Source organism: Rhipicephalus microplus, chromosome 6 (genome assembly GCF_043290135.1).
Source record: "Rhipicephalus microplus isolate Deutch F79 chromosome 6, USDA_Rmic, whole genome shotgun sequence".
Classification (NCBI taxonomy): domain Eukaryota; kingdom Metazoa; phylum Arthropoda; class Arachnida; order Ixodida; family Ixodidae; genus Rhipicephalus; species Rhipicephalus microplus.
Genome location: NC_134705.1, coordinates 6,953,215 through 6,976,212, shown reverse-complemented (window position 1 = coordinate 6,976,212; position 22,998 = coordinate 6,953,215). Strand labels below are relative to the sequence as shown.

Below are 22,998 nucleotides of genomic sequence, written 5' to 3'. Positions count from 1 at the left end.
CAAAACAAAGCTTAGCCGACAGTCATGAGAAGGCTATAGGAGATTACACAGCAAGATGAAAACAGAAAATATTTTGCCTAATGAAGTATTGTGAAAGCCACTGGGGCAATCATTTCCTTTACCACCATCCCCACTTCTATTCGTACATTGAAGTGATGAAAAAAGTCCAACAAAAACATCTTTAAAAAATGACGTTTTGAAGCCAATCTCTCACCCCTGAGGAAGAAGCCGGACCAGCTTCGAAACATCTGGTTTTTGTTTTCCTTAAATAAATTTTGGTTGGAGTTCTCATTCCTTTAGTTCCTATCCAAAACAGACAGGCTTATGTCGAATGTTCACCTTTGATTCCTGTCGTACATTACATCCTCGCTGCTCCGATAAACCCCCTCACACCGAAACATTTAGACAAGCAATGACAGGTGCGCAACCGTTAACAGCCCCACTTCCTTCTTGGACGCTTATAGCTCTCGTGTGCGTGTGTGTGCGCGGGGGGGGGGGGGTAGAAAGAGGCGTACTGAAAGAAAAAAAAATGTTGCATCTTGTTTTTTTTTGTTTGTTGCACCAGGTAGCTAACGACCTAGTCATTATTTTATTTTTGAGGAAGCAGCATACAACACAATCACGCCCACCTAAAAAGACGCAAACACACGCGCTGTATTGCAACTGATGAGGTATTGTCGAAAGACTCAGCTTATGTAGGATAACACGTACATGTGCACTAGCATCAGTGCATCCAATGAAGAAAAGTTTTTCTTGCAGTGTTTTGCAGGAAGACTTGATGAATAATGAATCATGAATGCACCTTACCTGATTCGAAACTCGGGACAGGTAACAGTCTTTTTAAAGAACGCGACCCTGTCAAGTCATGGTTCTCAGATTTTCTGCTGGCAAAAATTTTATATTACAGCATTCCGCACAATGACCAAATTACAAACGTAGGCGAATGTATTGACCAGCATAGCATCACCATATTTCAAAATAGCACAGGTATTTACAGCAGCCAATTCATGTGGTACTCATTGTATACAGTTCTATCAGCGCGCATGTGCCTGTCGCGGAAATGGCATGTTATGTTAGGTCTCTCTTTAATATAATATGTAAAGGCACGGGAAATAACTTGTTTCTGTATGTTGGAAAATATATATATATATATATATATATATATATATATATATATATATATATATATATATATATATATATATATATATATATATATATATATATATATATATATATATATATATATATATATATATATATATATATATAGGTTGCTTGGCAATCGCAATTCTTTCACATGTGTTTTTTAATGGTGCTCCTCCGACGTTTATTGTATGAGCCGGACCACGTTGAATATCGCTCATTTTTAGTCCGAGTGAGTCCAAAGCAAAATATTTTTATATGTGGTTATTGAGTTAGTCTGAGTGAGTTCGATTTATTTTGCCAACCTATGCCGTACGTGGGATCTTTCCGTATTCCGCAGCGTGTAGTCTGAGTGTTGTTTGCGAAATGTACTATAACCTTGCTCGTTTGAATGGCGAATTTGGTTTTCATATTAAGCAAAATCGTTTGTTCCAGGTGTTAAAAGCTGAACAATGTTGCTGCTATTTTTCTGTCATACAAGCATCCAGAAATCTTGCCGAAATGCTCCGTTTGCGTTCTGTTTGCAAAATCGCTTGATGCTGCTCTGGGCAACACGGACAATGACGACGTTTCAATTTTTCGGCAACGAAACGCACACAAGCTGTTTGCGATAAGCAAGAAATCACTCTGATGTGCGATTGGAGGTGGAAAATATATAGTTTGCTATTTGTATGAAGGCTTGAGATAAATGTATAGGGACAACTGGAAATGAGGGTGAAAGAGTGTGCTAGCGTAACCTCTAATTTAGGTAGGTACATCATCTCCCAGTATAGCTAGGTGGCGCAGACATTTGGATATTTCGGCGTTTCGGTAGTTAGGTGTTTTGATTTTTTGACTTGGTGCAGAAGACTGAGGCGCAAAAAACATATCGTGAAGCAGGAAGAGCAGAAGAAAAGAAAGAACAGCGCCATTGACATTTTACACTTTCGGTATCTTGTTTAATCGGCTTTTTGATTTTTCGGTGTACTAACTTTCGGCATTCCAATAGTTTGTCATTTCGATTTTCGGCGTTTCGAGTGCCACATTATTATAGCTTTAGTCAACAAAAAATGCGAACTCTACCCAGGAACTCTACCCAGGTGCGAACTCTACCCAGGTGCATTGAACATTGAGTATAATCTTTGCTTGGGTTAGTATGTGTGAAACATAAATTGGAAATTTAAAAATTCTCATTGTGGCTTTTTGCAGCAAAGACACATTGATTAAGACTGATGATTCCGGAGGTACGGCAGAGGTAACAGTCGTTATGTTCTTTTCGGTTACGGTAATGGTAATGCGTTACCTTTTTTATGTATATATAGAACGTGGAGCCGTGAAACGTTCCCTTTTTTTATTAGAGTAACGAGTGAGGTATTTAGTTACTTTTTACTGTAACGGATACAACCCTAAATATATAGACTTACAGGAGTGATGTCGGCCCACCCCGTCAGTTGTGGTTGCGGACTATAGGCTGGCTGTAAACATTACATAGATATATTCCTTTCGTTCAGCATGTGATAGCGAAGTTTCGCTCAACCGTTGATGTTCTCGACCTTTGAGGAATACACAACAGCTCCTTAATAATATGCATATCATCCAACCGAAGCGTGCACTTCGTTTCGCTAAAATTTGCAGCCAACGTGAGTGCTGTCGTCACGCCGTATGTTTTAGGTAGAAACTTTGCCTACTCAAAATACCCAAAGCCGTCGATCCAACTAGCAACGCGTGGCTACCCGCTGACAGTTATTTATGAAAATAGCATCCACAGTGGAACCTGTCGTATCTGCTGAAATTTTATCGCAACATTATTTTACTGCCACTTTGCTTGTATTTTTATGTCACTGTCTTGCGCAAAGGCACTGCCGTAGTGGTTCAGTAGCTAAGGTACTCGGCTGCTGCCCGCAGGTCACGGGATCAAGTCCACCTGCGGCTGCATTGTTTTCGATAGAGGCGAAAATGCTGTAGGTCCATGTGCTGCGATTTGGGTGCATGTGAAGGAACCCCAGGTTGTCAAAATTTCTGGAGTCCTTTACTATACGGCATCTCTCATAATCATGTGGTGGTTTTGAAACGTTAAACACCACATATTAATCAATTGCCTTGCGCAAAGGACGCTTGGCTGTCTGCGAAAACTTTAGATTATTTTAGAATCTTTGATAAGCTTGAGGCACCTACGATATGGATGCTACGAGTATAAATGACGACGTACCTTCGCGCAGATCATATTACCGCATCGACCAATGCTCTGATTACCGCTATCTGTGTAAAGCACGAATTTCTAGTACTTTGCACTTTCCTATGCACATGTTCACTCAATAAAAAGTGTCGTCTTGAGCAACCCACGTACCATCTTTTTTGACGTCGCAACCACGTGGCAATACCGTAAGTGAAATGAGAACGCTGAAATGATCGATACGAAACAGTGAGATGGGGCGTAAGTGCACGCCCAAGTCTATTTGAGATGCGTATACCACAAGCTATTTTCTTCTATAGAACCAATATGATGCGGATTTGTTAAATTACTGGGAAGTTGAATGTCAAGAAAGAAAGAACACGAACTTGGAAAGAGACAGTGGAGACGAAAAGTGATAGGTATTGACGTAAAATTTGATCGGTCATTCCACGCCAAACATCCAAGGCGTTTTTGCGACTATCTCTGGTGTATTCGAAAAATGTCGGGCTGATTTGCTCTATTGAAAGCAGTCTATTGCGAAAATGTTTTGCAGAGAAAAATGTTTTTGGTCACCTATATGTGACCGAAATTCCGGCAATAAGCTGGGCCCTATATCGAGTCTTAAGATAAAAGAATATTCACTGAGTGAGTCTATGTGGGCTCCATTTATTTTGCCGACCTGGGGTTCCAAATATTTAAAACCTCCCACGATGGCATGCCTTGTTGTCGTATTGACGATCCGGCTTGTAAAACCGAAAATTTTATTTTTCAAATTATAAGACTGTTCATATTTCCCCCCTCCCCGGAACTCGGTCTAGAGTTGGTCCTTTGACAAAAACCACTCTTATATCTTGAAAGAATGCTTGGATATCAACTATTCATATCTCTCATTTAAGATGTGGAAATGAAATGGCCATCACTAAATGACTGATGAGGTGAAATATCAACATTAAAAAGCATAATAAACTTGACTAAAAAGCTAATTCTACAAAAACAATGTAACCTGAACTAATGATGTCACCACATATCTAAAACCTCATGAATGTATATTGCATACCTGCAAAGTGCAGTTATTCAAGCGCTTTTTGCACTGAAATTTGGTCACGGAGTTAATCCCGTTCACGGTGGTGCTATTTTTAATTTTAACGGTTGAATATCTAACGAAGCATTAGGAAATTCTTTGCATGAAAGACGTATTTTTTTGTGATGTAATTGAGCATTGTATACATTGTGCTGACACGAAGTTTAATGCAGGTGATCTGTTTATAGAGTACACCGTTCGGTGACTTCGGTAAAATAGAAACAGCAATTTATGTTAATTCATGCTACAAAACTCACGTGACCTGCTCCCAGAGAACAGAAGAATGCATAACGAAGGGCGTTACTAACGAACGGAGACTTTAATGTGTTTTCTGTAGTCCAATCTACAAACGTTCGTATTAAACGAGCATGACGGTACAAAGACATGGAATTGGGTTCTGCAGCTTGTTGTGACACATGTGCCACTCCAGGTCACCTTTACTACGTGACATCGGAATTTACACTGAGCTTGATCTATGATTATGTACCTAATCAACGGAGAATAAGTGCTAAGCTCCAGATTCATTATTAATGTGGCTTCAAAGACGAGAAAGCAGCACGATTCGTGAGCAATGGAGCACCCATTCTCTCTCTCTATCTCGTTGAACTGCTTGTGCCCTCAGATGCCAATTCAGTTTTTTCTTGAATAAATGTGGCTATTCGGAAAGTTCTGAGCACTAAACAAGACGTTAAGAAGAACGAGAGAGACAGAATGGGTGCTTGTGAACGTCGTGAGGAAGCATTAGTTCGCGCTAAAAATTTCCGGATAGCAATGCACCATCTGGCTGGATTTCAAGTCTTGTTAAAATGTACGATGACACATACCATGGGCTTTTGTCATGTCATTTGCTACCAATTAAACAGCGGCTGCGTAATTTAGGGTACCATGAATATTCTCGCGGCCACATTTCAAGAAGGAAGGAGGCAGAAACGCACTTCATGCCATACTTGATCCTTCATCACTCGCAGAAATAAATTTATTCAAGCTGAAACGTGGTCGAAGAATTCTTTTACCTCTCGGCCATCAGAGAGGCTTTTAATTCTCGAGTCTCTTTATGAGATATTGCTGCCATCTTTTTCCAAACGGCCTGAAGTTCTGTTGTACCGACACAACATAGCAATGCCCGTATTTTTGTAGATTTTTTTTCATTCCCATTTAAACACTTTTCTATTCATAGTCATTTTTGAAGCGCGTAAGAACTTCCTGTCGTCTCTCATAGCGTTTTTCCAGTCTTCCAGAACTTCCTGTCGTCCCTCACCCATCATTGCGTTTTTCCAGTCCACACTGCAAAAGGCTTGATGGCAAAGTCGTTTTCCACGCTCATGTTTCTCATACCCAATCTTTCGCGCTCTTTGTGCTATTCAAGGAATGCAGAAAGACTACAAAACGTAATGAGCTCTACACCGTGCCTTCGGGACTGGTATGGGCAAACATGTTGCGAGTAGTGTCGCAGTGTTCTGCCATTGTGCTCAGTTAGCTGTTCCCTGCGCTCAAGTTGGGTCGACATGCGGCGTCGTTCCCCGTGTCTTTTCTTATACTCAGTGTTCTGCGAAAAATTGCCTCTATGTAGCCGCTCATGCCGAGGTCACGGATTACGTTTTTCCTTCTTTCCGCAGATGTGGTGACAATTGGTGGTTAGATTATCGGTTGTTAATTTATTTTAGTTTTCTCGTTTAGCTAGCTTTCTGTATTCTTGCCCAAGAAAGGTGATCTAGGACATTTTTTTTTTTTGTGGGAATGGCCATAGGTATGTGCGTACGTGGTTGCAGCTCCACATTTCCAAGTCGTACGACTGGGATTGCCCTGCCAACAGCCCCTATTCTCTTTCCGCTCTGGCAGCCATGGCCGTCACGTTGTTCCAAACCTTCTCCTCCTTCCTACTTCTAAACTTTTTTCTCCACTCCCTCCCCCCTCCCTTCAAGCCACTGAGCTCTGCTCTCGGAAGAAAATTTAGCGTCTAGTGTTAGCAACTCTTATGCCGTAAGAAGTGTTTGTCTGATGATCATCTTACTGAATTGAAAATGCTCCACTGCAATGTGCCAGCATCATTAGTTGAAATGCATTTTTGGCATCAGTGATTGCGTAAAAAGACCCACCAAAATTTTTCGAAATCGGCACAAAATCACGGTGGAGCACTATGTTACAGTAAAAGCTTTTTAATTCAAACTCAAAGGAGACTATAAAATTTTTCAAATTAGCGGGCAGTCATTATAATGAACGGACATCTTGTCACACGGTGCGGCAAGAATCCACAGAAGGCTCATTTGAACTCGTTCCTGCTAATTATCATATACTGCTCATTTTGGCAGGTCATGTCATAAACTTAAGTTCATTCTTTAACAGTGAAGAGAATTTAAATAGTCAGGGATATGTCACATACAAGCAGCGACTCATTCGCGTGAGCAGTGGGCCAAAGTAACAAAATAAGCAAGGCTATTTGTGTTCTAAAACACATTCATTTACATGGCAGAGTTAATGCAATCAAAATTTAGTTTTTTATTAGTTTATTTATAATAATAATGAAACTTGTCTGAATGAACACGGCTAAAGGCAAACATCGCCACACTGGTCGTGCCACCCATACAGCAGTAGCAGCAAACTAGATTTACAACCATAAAAACACAGATGGAAATCAATGACTACACTTGTTTTACACAGATGGAAGTCTTGAGTAATTTAAGTGCTGATTGTAGGCCAATTTCTGTGAAGGTAGCCGAGAGCCAGGGCCTTCCAGTCTAAATTAGCCATTGATACCGATGCATTCGATTTAATGGAAGTTTTCCCCTATTCAAATACTCGAGCTGTAGGAGGACCAGGGGGACAGTTTGAATTAACTGTAAGTTTGAATTAACAGAGTTTGAATTAATGAGACTTTATGGTACTATGTGCCAGGCCGAACTGCAGTGGCATAGCTTGCTGAGAGACTAAAATGATGTGGGTGATGCAGCATCAGGTACAGTCCTCTGCTGAACTTTGTTTGCAGCTGCTGGCTGGGCACCTGTTTCGCAATATCCATCAGGAAAAAAAACTATCTTCACCACTATTTGAATGATTGTTTCTTTCTTGCAATGTTTAAAACACCACTGGCGTAAGCAGCAAGCAGGACCTAGAAATCATCCCAAGAACACAGAAAAATATCTAATGGTTTGAGATACCTATGTGTGTGGGAGAATGGAACACAAAAGATTCTGGCTCTGAAATTTCGCTTTCAGGGGACCTCTAAGTGGCCCAATCAATCTATGCGAAAGCCTTGTTGAAAAAACAGATGCATTTTCTCACTTCACTATTCTGCTTAACACTAAATTGGCTGGCTATGAACATCTGCATCCACGCCACTATGGAGCGTCCATTGTTTTGCAGTGAAACCCTATTACACTACTATGTATAGAAATTGTAACTAAACAACCACATGCACGAACATTGTTAAAGATTCACTAAAACCTGTGGATAACAAGCTGTTTCCCACTTTCAGCATGTACTATAAGTACGAAAGTGTGCTGCTATTGTGAAATATGATGCAAAACATAGTTTTGATTCATGGCCTTGGGAGAGAGTTTTGCAATGATGATTCTTATTATGGACTGAAATTTTTAGTAGTTTCTACTTGTTCTTTGAAGCCATGCTCATTTGGTTTAGTAAATGTGCTTGATAAATATGAATTTTAGAAGCTTAGCATGCAGTCTGAATATTTTTAAATATAAAAACCAAAGAAAATTTCCACGTTGTAATCTTTATTGACATTTCAGGAATAACCTGGTCAGACGAATAAAGTATCTGCCACTTCTGGATGGAAGTTACATTTTCAAGAATGGTTGAAAAATTTACAAGGACGATATTGGCATTCTCCTTGCACCATCAGCTGTAGCAACATCTGTGAGGTGCGAAGGTGAACACACTGTAATGTAAACAGGGCCATGTGCATGCACTGGTACAAGTCTGTTCAGGTATGCTCTAGAGGGCAAAAAACTATTTTATTTAGCCGTTACGCACCAACAACAGAAATAAAGGCCAAAGAATAGCCCCACCAGTGTAACAAGGTTCCTAGGAGCCTGTATATTGGCATTCAGTCCTCTTTACTTGATCGTGATTGCTTATTCTTTTGCTCTATTTTTATGTGCATTTACCTGCCAGGCAATCGTAACCTAAAATGAGTGTAATACATTGGTGCTTTAGCAGTACCAAAAAAAATGAATTAGGCTTGGAACTAGTGAGGGCAGCACTCGTAGCGTGTTCACGGGTCTGTGCACGGAAAACGAAAAATAGCCTAGTTGGTACCTTGCATGTGTACTAGTATTAGTTGCCCCCTTTCAAGGTTTCATTGTGACAGTCTGCTGTGTGTTGCACGGAGGCTTTGCGATTTTTGTTACAGTGGAGCAGAGCTATTTCAGCGGAATGTTCTGCCGTGAAGTGTTCGCAAAAACTCTATAAGTATTCACCCAAAAAAGCAAATATGTGACAACCAGCTCCCAGCTGAGCATTGCTTCGCATAGTGTATAGTATAGCAAAGGGTGGGAAAGGGAAACGAGGGTGAGGAATGATCTTAGGCGGAGTAGGGAGCATAAAGTATCGCATATCGTTGTATAAGGGGCCAGAAGTTACGAACTCGCCCCCTAATGGATGCGTCTCGCTTGCTTGTGGTAGGACAGTGTCCGCACACACTTCATAAATTTGACTATCAGTGCTTTATAAAAAGTCGCAGTTTTGGCAAAAGGGCGAAGCAGTGAATGCGATAGCAACATATTCGAATGTTTTGCGAAGCAAGGCTAGCATATATAGGAGCAGCATTAATTGCAGTAAATATGCATTTGTTAAGTAACCAAGTTTCCTGCGGCGTGGTCACAGTAGACGACCACAACAAGGCTCGTGCGTTGTGATGGCAATGAAGAGAAACGCCTCCTGTGTGCAGCGCATGCTTGTACTAAAGGCTATACGTCGTGTGCCGCCGCTGGTGGCAGTTCAATATGTGTAGAGCGCATGTATATGTGGACAGCCATTCCAGGTACTCTTTTGACATCGTTTTTTCGAGTTAATAGTGCAGCACGTAGAAGCTGTTGCCTGCCGTACGGGCAAGATCCAAGTGCTGATTGTCTTCTTCCCTATTTGCTCACGAAACGAGCGCCTGCGCAGACGACTCAGTGGTGTTCACTTCGCAGAAAAAGGAGGCTAGCGCATCCTTCCCTCTGCGTGTGTATATATATACACATACATACATATACGTGAATGATAGCAGCAGGGGCGGCAAAAAGCAGCCGAAACTGTCCATATAATTGCCATCGCAATAACAAATCACTTAAAAGCTGTGATAGTCATTTCTGTGAATACTGTCAAACAGGAGTTTCTACCATCAAAATATTAATCTTGGATGAAAAAAAGCACCGCGTTATTGGCACTATCTGTTTATAGAAATTGTACAGTGAGTGCACATTTTGCCGAATTGCTACAAGAGAATGCTATTCCAAACAAGCTTCTTGCATGAAGCGCCAGAAATCCCTGAAAAGTATGCTCGTACACTGGTTCGCCTCAATTAAGGGATGGTGTCGCTGCAGCATGAATAAGCATGTATAACTGTGTATACACATAGCTGTTTTCGCAGAGACATTGTCGAAGCTTTTTGAAAATAATTTCCCTGCAAAATTTAAAGAAATTGGCACTTCCTTGTACCCACCTTTGGCAAGATTTTCATTTTTTTCTAATTTGTTTATTGACATTCATTATTATAATATTACTCAAATGATATTGCATTCTACATGAATCTGTCTCTTTAGTAAACGATATCTCACAGATTTTTTTTTTATTCGGTAGATTCACGCTTTGGGGCTTAGACAAACATAATATGCTTTGCCCCTTTTTTTTTAAACTTGATTCTTATCGCTCCCTCTCCACTCAAATGAATGTGCCAGTATTATCTAGAGCATCAAAATCTGCATCGACTAAAACATACCACACAGACTTTGCGGCTGCTTTGAGTAGTAGCAGTATACGAGGTAAAAACGTGGCATGTTGTTTCATGCAAAGACGAAATAAATATGACAACAATGTTTATTGAACTAGTTTGCTAAAGGACAATAGTAGAGGAGGACCTGCATGAGCTAAATCTCAGTGAAAAACATTGAATAAATTAGTCGCAGAGCACTTTAGAAGTAAGTTGTATAGGCTGAAATGAAAAAGTCCACCATATTTGATCATTATTAACATTTCTTGCATGAACTTTACAAAAGGGCCTGTGTTGATTGATATGTGGGGTTTAGCGTCTCAAAACCACCATATGATTATGAGAGGTGTCGTAGTGGAGGGCTCCCGAAATTCCGACCACCTGGAGTTCTTTACTGTGCACCTAAATATGAGCATACAGGCCTACAGCATTTTCGCCCCCATCGAAAGTACAGCCGCCGCAGCCGGGATTTTATCCTGCCACCTAACAGTTAGCAGCCACAGCAGTTACAGTCACCTTAGCCAATTGACGACCGTGGCAAGGCAGCCCGCTCCGCTCTCCAGACATTGTCATCACCCCTATCAATTATGAGCCACACCTTTAAGAAGTTCACACACTTTTATGAACTCTGGCTGTCACATATACGCAAAACCCAATAGGGCCCTCTGGAAGGCAGAGACACAAATCGTCCTTTGTTGTAATAAGAAAACTGTTTTGTGCCTAGGAATAGCACACTTTGACCCCGTTTGCATGAAGATGTGCCAGCACTTTGAGAAAAATTTAACATTTTCCTCTTGGTATGGTTGTGCCAATACTCCAAACCTAACCCCCTTTACCCTACCCATCTCAAAAAGACTGGGACGCAGGCTTGCTTGGCTGTTCCGACCCGACTGTCTAGTTGACCTAGGTCATTGCTGACGTCATTGGAAAGAGGGAGCCCACCTAGTGCTTGTATGGGGCAGTTCCTTGAAGGGCCCCCAAATATTCTCCAATATTTTTTTTTCAAATAAACACGCGCATCGTATGCAGATTGTCATCACATCAACGATGCCACACGTGATGGCACTACGAGCCGTCGGTGTACCACAAATTCCAAAAAAACAATTATGTGTTCAGGGCTGGCTGGTCCCGACAAAGCAGAAGAAGAAGACGGCCGACGGAGACGTACGCGGCCGGCGGGAACGCCGACCAGCCCGAACACGCGGGTTCGCGCTAAGCGCCGAAGAGAAGAACAGCAAACGCACTCCACGGTTACCCAACACACACTGGTTTTATTTTACAGTCGCCTTGAAATCCGGATGGATGGATGGATGGATGGATGGATGGATGGATGGATGGATGGATGGATGGATGGATGGATGGATGGATGGATGGATGGATGGATGGATGGATGGATGGATGGATGGATGGATGGATGGATGGATGGATGGATGGATGGATGGATGGATGGATGGATGGATGGATGGATGGATGGATGGATGGATGGATGGATGGATGGATGGATGGATGGATGGATGGATATGGCTGTACCCTTTATATCGGGTGGTGGCTAGCGCCACCCAGCCGTAATATATAATGAACCAAAAACTATATTTATTTTTTCCCCTTAAAAAAGAGTTTGAGGATTCGTACTTTGCAGTGAAGAGTTTAATTTTCACTCGCGCCTTGACTTTAGCCACCAATCAGACAACCTCCTTCTAGTGAAGTCTACCCGCTTAAAGTTTATTTTGCCCTCCCGGTCCCTAAACCCCAGTGCTTTGAAAAACTCTGCGCCATCATCCTGAACTATAGGGTGAAGCCCTTTACAGAACATTATCAAGTGTTCGGCAGTTTCTTCTTCCTCTCCACACGCACGGCATACTGTGTCTACCCCTTCGTATTTGGCCCGATATGTGTTGGTTCGCAGTACTCCCGTTCTGGCCTCAAACAGTAGAGAACTACCCCGAGTATTATCATAGATCCTTTCCTTGGCAATTTCCTCCTTAAACGTTCGATAGACCTCTAGTGCGGACTTCTTAATCATGCCCATTCTCCACATGTCAGTCTCCGTTTCCTTCACTTTCTTCTTAACCAATAGCTCTTTTTGGTTTGGCCACCTGCTGTTTTCTAAGTATTTATCAGTCAACTTCCTGGTTCGCTTCCTCCATTTTGTATCGACATTCTTCATATACAAGTAGCTGAAAACCTTCCTAGCCCAACGCACTTTCCCCATTTCTCTCAATCGCTTCTCAAATTTTATCTTGCTGCTAGCTTCCCTGCCCTAAAATGATGTCCATCCCATATGACCTTGTACTCCCTGATTTGGTGTATAACCGTGAGCTCCTAAAGCAAGCCTACCTATTCCACGCTGCTTAATTTCTAATCTTGCTTGAACTTCTGATCTCATGCACAAGACCGCATTGCCGAACGTCAGCCCAGGAACCATGACCCTTTTCCATATTCCTCTCACAACATCATACCTATTGTAATTCCACATTGCCCTATTTTTCATGACTGCTGCATTTCTGTTACCTTTAGTCGTCACGTATATTTCGTGTTCCCTCAGATACTCGGTCCCAATGCTTATCGATACGCCCAGATATTTGTATTTATCTGTTATCTCTAGCGTGACCTCCTGTATTCTAAGCTCAATACCTTCGTTGTCATTGAAAATCATGACTGCTGATTTTTCCTTACTGAAGCCGAAATCTAACCTATCTCCCTCATTACCGCAGATGTCCATCAATCTCTGCAAATCTTCCTTGTTGTTGGCCATTAGCACTATATCATCTGCGTACATTAATGCTGGTAGTGCCTGATCAATAAGTTTTCCTTGTTTGACTAAAGAGAGGTTGAAGCCCAGTCCACTTCCCTCTAATTTTGCCTCTAATCCTTGTAGGTACATCATGAATAATAAGGGTGACAGGGGGCACCCCTGCCTAAGCCCCCGTTTTACCTCTGCAAGCTTCGATACCTGTTTTTCCCACTTTATAACTACCTTGTTACCTTTATAGATACCCTTTAAAAGATTAGTGACTACATGTTCCACGCCTAGTGTGTCCAGTATTCCCCACAATTCCTCTTGAACCACGCTATCGTACGCTCCCTTGATATCCAAAAATGCTAGCCACAGGGGCCTGTGTTCCTTTTCTGCTATTTCGATGCACTGCGTCAGTGAGAACAGATTGTCTTCCAACCTCCTGTGTTTCCGAAATCCATTCTGCAGTTCCCCCAGCACCCCCTCATCCTCTATCCACGCCTGCAGTCTTTCCTTTACAATCTGCATCGCCAGCCTGTAGACCACTGATGTCACTGTTATAGGACGGTAGTTGTTTATGTCAGCTTTGTCCCCCTTTCCTTTATAGATCATGCTCATCCTGCTAAGTTTCCATCCATCGGGAACTTCACCATCGATTATTATTGTGCTCACTGCCTCTCTCAAAGCCTGCTTAGACTTCGGACCTAATGTCTTTATCAGCCTAATTGGAATGCCATCTGGGCCTGTTAATGTACTACTAGGAACCCTTTTCTCAGCCCTTACCCACTCTTGTTGTGAAAATGGAGCCATTGCACAACTTGATTCGTCCTTGTCTATTGTGGTGCATAAAGTACTTCTTTGTCGAAATTTTTCTGTCACTTTTGTTCTTATATATTCAATAGCTTCGTCCCCTTCTAGCCTAGCACCTTGGGCTGTAGTTATAAATTTCTGCTCTAGGCTCGTCTCATTTCTTAGGGAGTTTAGATGGTTCCAAACTTTCGCAGCTGCCTTTATATCTTTTTTATGTACTTCTGCCAGCCACTGAGCTCCCTTCCTTCTAATCTTTTGATTGGGCAAAAGGGATGCATCTCTTCTACAGCTTAGAAAGGTTGCCCATTTTCTTTCAACATCATCTGTCGGTTCACCCCGCTGCTTAGCATGTCTGTGTTCCCTAGAGGCTTCCTGACGTTTTGCTATGGCTCTCTTAACTTCCTCATCCCACCAACTTTTGGGTTTGTGTCTTCTTTTCAGGGGTGACTTGTCACGCGTCTTAGCAAGCTCTAGCTCAAAGAGTCTAATTAGATTCGTGTATGTCCATACTGTCTTATTATCCTCCGTGATTACTTTCTCAATTTGTTTAGTGGCTATTTCAATTTGCCTTTCTGGATAAAAATTTTCCTGTAGTTGCTCATCTTGTCTCCTTCCCACTTTCACTGCTCTTCCAAAACTTAGCTTGATACTTTTGTGATCGCTACCCAGACTTCTGGAGCCACCTTCATCTATGTGCGTTCCCCTGAGCTTATCATACATCCTATGTGACATCAGTGCATAATCTATCGTCGACTGAAGCCTTCCTACCTCCCATGTTATTTGCCCTTCACACTTCTCGGTACTGTTGCAAATGATCAAATCGAGCCTTTCACACATATTCATGATCATTTTGCCTGTGGAGTCGGTATACCCATCTATATCTTCTATGTGCGCATTCATGTCTCCTAGTATAATTGTCTCGCACTCTTCCTAACTCCTGAATGTCCTTTGATATACACTCTACTATTGCCTGGTTTTCCTCTCTGGCCTTTGCTCCCGTCCACAAGTACACGAAACCAAGGAGTGTCATTTGACCTGCCACTTTCCCTTTTAGCCATAAATGTTCCTTGCACTCCTGCTTGACCCTTTTCCAGTCTGTACTTTTATGAATGAATGCCCCAATACCACCCCCCTTTCTGCTGCCTTCTGTTCTGTTACAATATTAACACGCGTAGTCCGGATTGTTCGGAGGTTGTTCCATGTCCCTGAGATGTGTTTCTACAAAACCGTATACCATCGGCCTCTCTTCCCTTAGCTGTTCTTCTATCTCTTCCCACTTAAGCCTGTTCCTACCACCCTGCATGTTAATATACCCTATGTCTGAATTGGCTCGGCGCTCGTGGCTACGTCTATTTATGCCCCGGACTCTACCTATCTTAGATATTGGTGCCACTTTGGAATCGTCTCTGTCCATACCACCTGTCGAAGAGTCTCCCTGGTTGTTTTCCTCGTTACTAGCTATCCTGCACCCCGAAGGGCTCGCTTGCCCCCCAAAAAAGCTACTGCGCGTCCTGCAAGTCGCCAACCCACCTCATGACCTAGCCGCCCATCGAAGTGAATTCTGTCTCGTTGAAAACCCCCCCACCTATGCACCTCTCTGTTTATTTCCACCACCTCGAAGCCTTTCTCTCGACTCATCCGCCATACCTCTTGGTTTGCGTGGACCACCGCTCTTTGCAGGTTGCTATCACGCACCAGTACCTCCGGTATCGTGCATATCACTACCTGTACCTTAGGAGAAGTGGCGCGCATGTCATCGATGCCTTTCGCCAGTGTGGCTGCTAGTCCTGCTGCATCTCTATTTAGGACATCGTTTAAACCGCCTGAAATTATCACTAGGTTTCGTCTATCAGCTGTCGTTTTGAGCTTTGCGCTCGCTTGCCTCATGACTGCGTCCAGCTTGCGTCCGGGGAACGCCCCTACTGCAACCCTCTTGTCACCTCTTACCCTCTCTTTGATGGCTTCTGTGCATCGATTTAAATTCGAGTCCCCGGCGATTATCACATGCTGCGACTTTTCAGCTGGAGCGTTCTGCATCTGGGGGCTACTTGCACCTGTGACGCCGGCTGCTTTGTTCCCTCCCTGCCCCACCACTACCTCGCTGAAGCTAGGCATTGCGACAGTTGAACCGGCTAAACCTGTTTTTTCCAAACTTGCCTGCTTTTCCTTCTCCACCGTTCTGGTTGCCGGTTCCCTACTGTTCTCTCGGTAGGTCACTTCTTTGTTCAGCTTCGCTAGCGCTTCCTCGGCGGACTTCAGTCTTTCTCCCATTGCCCTCGTTTTCTTTTGCTCTGTCGCCAACTCAGTCTCGAGCTTGGCGATTCTCACCAGCAGTTCACTCTGGGCAACCATCATTTTCTCCATTTTTTCCTCGACCTCACACTGCCTACACTTCGCGTCAGCCTCTCCTCCATCCGCTTCTACGCTTGGGTCCACTTTCAAACCCACTCCACATCCTGAACACTTTACAGTCTTTTTAACCATGCCTTTCTGACACCAATTGTCCCTATACTCGATAATTACTGAACTCGAACCCTGCACTACGAGAAAAAAAAGTCTAAGCTCTACTACAAAAATGTGTGTGTTCAATGTACGCGCACCTCCCCCACGGGGTGGCAAAAGAAAAAAAACAACAAAGAAATGCAAACACACACACCCGCACTAACTAATAAATACCTGGTGACTGGCCCCCGAAAAAGCCGTACCATAAAATAAGTGCTACGAAGATTTCAGCCGCTGACTTATAATTACAAAGACAAGCTCAAAACATGCAAAAACACTTATCTGCGCAGTCGACCTGGAGCGCTCAAAAAACACGTCCATCCACCTTGACAACCCGAACTGATCTGGCATCCTAAATGCCAGAGCGGCGCCCCCTGGCATCCGCACATGTCATTCCGAAACCGAAACCGAAAACCCAGAACACAACAATTAATCCATGCCTTTCCAGCCTCCTTGTGACGCACAGCTCATTCTGATGCACACCGCATCCATGCCCTCGATGTTCGTGTAGTTTCCTGCGTGTGCCACCTCCCCGCTGCAAACATTTTTCTAGGAACACAGAGACCGCACGTACACCTGCATGCCACGCGAGAGTGGAGGGGGGGGGGGTAGGTGTATGAATCTTTTTGAAAAGACAGAAATGTAAGAAAATGGGGTGTAGAGTGTCCGCTACCTCAACTAGAGCGATACGTTCATCGCCGATGTAGACCGGGAAAAGCACATCCCGCTATACGCTAGAAAGTCACTGTCCATCGCACCTATTCCACGCAACATGCATCCTACTTTCCACAAAAGTAGAGGCAAGGCTAGAGCTGACACTACCTGTCATGTGATTACACCTCAACCGACACACTCGCGAGGGAATCGAAGGGACAGTGAGAGCGAAAAGAAGTAAGGAGAGAGGAAAAAAATTGAGGGACCCTTAAGCTTTGCCTTTAAGAGTTGACAATGATAGTGAAATCTGGACCCTAGTGTGCCCTTCAACCGCTAAGTGTATAATTATTATTATGTTTTGTTACACACACACACACGCACACGCAAGTGTGACGTATCTATAGTAATTGTACAGGTTTTTGATCTATTTAACAGCACTTTCATAACAACATCATGAAAATATTGTACAGTGATATAGTCACATGGTGCTTTATTAACTGCGCGTAGGCGTGACACTTGTATTTGTAAATGGTCACGTTCTGTCATCTGTCTTGCGTTAGTTATCTGGCAATTGTTCAACTTGTTCTTCTAGAGACCTGTTCCAGCCAACTGCAACAAGCATCGCCTTATGGTTGGCGAAATGGCAACTGCAGTACTTCACTTCTTTAACCGTATCGTGAAAATGAAAAGCTAAATCTATGCAAGTGTTGTGGTTTGTTGAAATGGCATTTCCTTGAAGGGGCATAAAGTCTCACAATGCCTCACAGATGGCAGCACATGATCTAGCGTTTGCTGTTTGCTTGATCAACTCCTCTCGAAAGGCATGATAGGTTTTCCGCTAGATGGGCGTAGTTGTGCATTTTTAGAGCTGTTTGAAAGTTCCTGTGTGTTTTTAGCTGCGATGGCTGCACTATCACGGCCTTTTTCGACATAGTTTGATGACCTCCCAAATGTGCCTACAAATTGCTGAATAGGCTCGTTTCCGACATGACACCTGTCGAACAAAATGCGTTAAGGAGACTATTTCTACTGTATGGCATTTGGGTAGTGTTTTTCCCGAAGCAGTTGCAAGTAACATCGTGGTTTTGTTGTAGGACACCTGCTTGCCACACGAACGGGTGCGATCCTCAATGAGACCAAAAATTTTATGCTTTATTTTATTTGTTCCTTTCTCGATTTTTCGCTCACAACCAATGGTGCCGACGGTGTAATTTGTGACACGAGCTCTCTAACGCCATAGCGTTATACGAGGTAAAAAATAACGTGTGTGTGTGTGTGTGTCAAGGAGGCTTAAATCAAGGAGGCCTAAAAAAATAATGTGAAGGGCGGAAAAGCTCCAAGAGGGGTGCTCAACGATAGGGCAAAGTGGCTTTGAGAGAGGATACCAGCGAAGGGAGAGCGAAAGAAGTGTTTTGATAATCTAAATACCTGTTGACACAATCGTGAGATGGTGCCTTCATGAGACAGTGTTTTCCCACATTTCGGAACACCCTTCTGAGTCAGTGGGACATACATGCCTCACTTTTTTCTGTGATCTGGCCTGAATTTTACAAAATTTAATATCAGTGCCATTTTGAAAGGCAGAGGGAACCAGTCTCGGGCAGAACAGATGGCAATGATTTGGTTGTAGTTTATGTCAATATACCAGAGCCGGTTTTTATATCAGTGTCAGAACTACAGGAGAATCTATGCAAAGTGAAGTTAACAGGATGTAAGATAGGCTTGGTTGGTGATAAATCCTGAATATGTATGGCACACAAAAACAATAGGAAATGCGACGGGACAATCCGCTGTATTTCTTAGTCTACATCTTTGTCATGTGCCACACATTTTCACAATGAAAGTCAAAAGCTTGTTTTTTTTTTATTTGAAAGTGGCAAATTGCTTTTGGTTGTTCATCACTTCTAGAAACAAATCGCTCCCCAATCGCTTTATTTCTGCGGTCTTGAATTTCAAACGTACTGTCTTTGGGAGTGAGAGTGATGCCTCAATGTTTGTAAGGTGGCACCCGCCCTTTTGGTATTCATCCCCTCCCCCCCTTTTTTTGCAGGCTCTCTTTAAAAGTATGATGAGGAACCAATATGCTCAGTCAGCATTCACAATGTGTATGTTACATGAGGTCTTCAAGGGATCTGGCCAAAGGAAGACCTGTGGAGTCTGTACTCTTATTTGGCGCTGTAAGCTGCAGAGCAAAGTTGACATTTTCTGAAGATCCAAGTCTAAGAAACTGAAGCAGCAGATGGCTCCAAGAAATGATCTATACGAGTCAGGTTTAGAGAAGCTGCAAATAACAGAAGAAAAAAATAAAATAAAAGGTGTATCCACGGTGTTTATGCACTTTCGTTTTGATGTGTTGGGTTTAACGTGCCAAAACCACTATATGATTATGAGAGACGCCGTAGTGGAGGGCTCCGGAAATTTAGACCACCTGGGGTTCTTTAACGTGCACCCAAATCTGAGCACACGGGCCTACAACACTTCCGCCTCCATCGGAAATGCAGCCGCCGCAGCCGGAATTCGAACCCGCGCCCTGCGGGTAAGCAGCCAAGTACCTTAGCCACTAGACCACAGCGGCGAGGCGTACTTTCATTTTACTATGACAGTATATGTCTAAATGAACCTCCTAGAACTTGGTGAATCGGTGGCTATGCAGAAAGCTGTGGAAATACAAAAAGCAGCATTTTCTTTGTATGCCCTTTTAAACAAGTGCAAGTATGCAATTTTAATTCAACTTCATCACTAAAGTGCATGAGCTAAACATAAATTATTATACTCTCAATGCCAGTGTACAAAAGAGAGTGGTTAATACATTTACATTATGAAATCTTACACTAGACAGCTTGAAAAGATTCATGGTCTGGATTATTGGCAACTGAGCTGAGCGGGTGGTTCTATGCAGATTCCCTCTTTGGCAGGAATAAATTGAAGAAAAGGTTTGTGTGACAACTTGGCACTTAGACTTTGATGTTGCTATTTATTCCCATTAAGGTGTACCAAGCAGTGTGACACCCCAATTTACACATTTTTCTACATTTGCACTCCTTAAAACTACATGGTCATCGACCTCCATGCTTTTTTGACACAGTTACTAGAAACTATGCTGGCGTGTGATGCTATTGCATATGTTGTAGAATTAAAAAAAAAATTTGGCAGAATGGATGCAGTATTGGCATTTTGCTTTCACAACAATGCATATTGTGACGGAAAGGTGTGGGCCAGTGGGAGGGATGAGAAAGCACCATTCTTTTTCAAGCATTCAGCAGAAGTTCAATACAATCTGTGCAGTATTAAGGAAATCATTTTAAGGGCTTACTTTTTTGTTGTTAGACATAATAGTAATGATAACATAAAGTAATGCAAGGAAAGATATTATTTGTAGTAATTATATGTCGCAGGAAATTGTCTTTTTGCCCATTTCGCATTTATATAACAATTGCTATAAATAACGCCCTTGAATGTTGTTTGGCATTAGCGTCTGTTAGTTCTAATTCATGCAGTATTGTAATTCTGATGGTTATACCCACTATGGCAACATTAAATCACTTTTTCAGACAGCAAAAAAATTTTTTTGCAACGATACTGAAGAAAGTCGAATACTACAGTAAAGTAATTGCCCACAATTTTCCGAACTGGTTTCCATATCGTGTCATTGTGAATAAACGAGCATGCCGCCGTATTTTGCGCCTGTTGAGCTGTACATGCGTACGCGCAAATTTATGAGCCTGCAAAATGAAGAAAATAGACTGTGCGTCTGTTTTTTCAACCACCGCGTTCACGTGTGCTCGAGATGGTCGGCTACAATTGCTGTCCACACACAGTTGCGCTAATAGTGGTGAAAACAGAAGCTGGTTGCTTACAAGTGCACCGAGAATACCCCGATGGTTGACGCCAGCACAGTATTGACAGCAGCCGGTGGGAGGCCGGCTCGCTTTTGCCGCTGTGGCGAAATCCTCAATGGCTTCGAGTGGTGCAGGAAACATGTAAACAATGCATTTCATGGAACTTCACTTTAAGACAGCCAAAAGACGACTCAAACAGAAGCCTGGACAACACGAGCGCTGTGTTTTCTGTGTTTAGTCTTTGTGCAGTTTCAAAAAGAACCGAAACCAACTAGCTGAAGTCTCGCTTTTGCTGCAGTTTATGCAACCACGGGCCGCTCCAATGAGGGCATATTAAGCGATTTTTTTTTCTGTGCGCAGAAAAGGGGGGGGGGGGGGGGAGAGCTAAGGCAATGTTTGACCTTGCACGCGAAAGACTGCGATATGGTTTTAAAAATTCAGTCAAAAAGTTGCACTAGTTGGCAGAAATCGATAGATACGTGAGGACACGTGTCGAAGAGGTACGTAGTTTGTTTCTCTGAGGTCCGTGTTTGCGCAGCTCAAGTTATTTCACATAAAGACCCAGACCTTGGTCGCTAATGCAACGTGCAAGCGGCCAAGCATCGTTCATAAAATGCAACGACTGCGGTCGCCGCGAAAGCAACAGGTATTCGCTTCAACACGCTGACTGCGGCGAAAGTTCGTGCAGGATGCAGTGGCGTTTTGCTTACCTTCTGACGACCAGTAGGCGAAGTGTCGCACATCAAATATTGATGCTCGATGTTCCGGATGGTGCAAAATATGATAGCCACGTGTGTATCCGTATACATTTCACAATAAAATGTAGAACAGCGCTGAAGCTTCGACGTTCAGCGCACGCCTCGCAGCCAAAAAAGTAAATAGGAAGTCGCTATGACACCTATTGCAGGATGCAGGTGGCGCTTCACGAAATCAAGAACCGAAACCGAAATCGCGATTTTATAAGCATCTTTGATTGACCTGTCATTTGCGGGTGCCAACCGTATATGCACGAAACCAACTTTTTCTATATGGGAAGAATTTATTACGCTAAAACATTTGGCTAAGCTCAAGGTGTTCAAGTAAGAGATCTTAGTCTCAAAATTTTTCACCCTAGCTGAGGCTTTGTAACATTTTGGTCTGTAGAAACGGGCCGTAAATAAATAAATAAATGTAAGATTGTTGCAATATGCCACCTCATGCTGACTGTTGGGCAGTGGGTATTCGACGCGAAGTTCAGAAGTTTGCTCTTGAACCTTTTTATCCATTCCATTAATCAACTTGTGATTGCAAATACAGATAAAAGGCTCCATTGAGATACTTTTCCCTCTCTTGAGAGATTGTGACAAGTAAAACATTACAAGCTACCACGTTCAGCAAATAGCTCTAGCTTTTTGTGCCGTATCCCAGAGACTGAATTTCAAAGCTTTATTCAGAAAAATGCAACGTAGTAAAAAGAATGAGCCACTGTCCCCATGGTAAAGCCCTTGTCGACCTCTTCCTTTAATCGAACATGCTGAACAGATCTTAACGTTGATTGAGCTACTCCTAGTATTTTACGCAGTTGTCAACAAAAAATGCTGCAGTTGAGCGAGCATTAACTTTGTATGTTAAATAAGGTTTGAAGTTTAGATCACGACAGTATCCCGTGGTGCACCCGAAAAAAAGTGAGAGACGCAGGCTGTTTCAAACAAAATGTTTATATTTTATCTCCTAAACAAAATGAACCAGTTCTGGCTATGTATTCATTGTCAATAAGGCTTCTATCCTGGATGCGAAAACATGATAAACACGTTGTTTCAACTGGTCAGCGCATCCTTTTCGTTCTGTAGTTCAAATGAAGTTTAAGCTAATAAGTGCACCAGGTGAAAGTTGAAGTAATCTACTAGAGACAGTCACGACTTCAGTAATAAAGAGTGCTTTATTTTTGCGCAATAAACACTGCACACAATTAGACTAAACCGTTTAGAACACCCAGCCTCAAAGGATTCTTATACAATAGAATGGAGTGCACGTACATGCTGGGTGTCTGTGCTTGTGCAATTCGGAGAACTTGCAGCATGGGCACCTGCACAAATAAAGGCTATCTTTTCACACACTAAAATGTAGGTAAAAACCTTATTGCGTTCATTCTAATAAATATGAATC

At 42.7% G+C, this 22,998-nt stretch overlaps 1 protein-coding gene across 10 annotated transcripts in view; it reads right to left on the bottom strand.

Moving 5' to 3' along the window:
• Positions 1 to 21,721, bottom strand: part of LOC119167755 (uncharacterized) — a 595,822-nt gene extending 574,101 nt beyond the window's left edge. For all 10 annotated transcript variants that reach the window (XR_012883841.1, XR_012883842.1, XR_012883843.1 and 7 more), the window contains exons 1-2: positions 21,564 to 21,721; positions 20,872 to 20,972 (exon numbers count right to left, since the gene is read on the bottom strand). Coding sequence is in view for 7 of the 10 variants with exons in the window: in XM_075865247.1 (XP_075721362.1) it covers positions 20,872 to 20,972; positions 21,564 to 21,662 (200 nt within the window). In the remaining 3 variants the exon portion in view is untranslated. The remainder of the gene's footprint in view (positions 1 to 20,871; positions 20,973 to 21,563) is intronic.
• Positions 21,722 to 22,998: the final 1,277 nt, after the last annotated feature.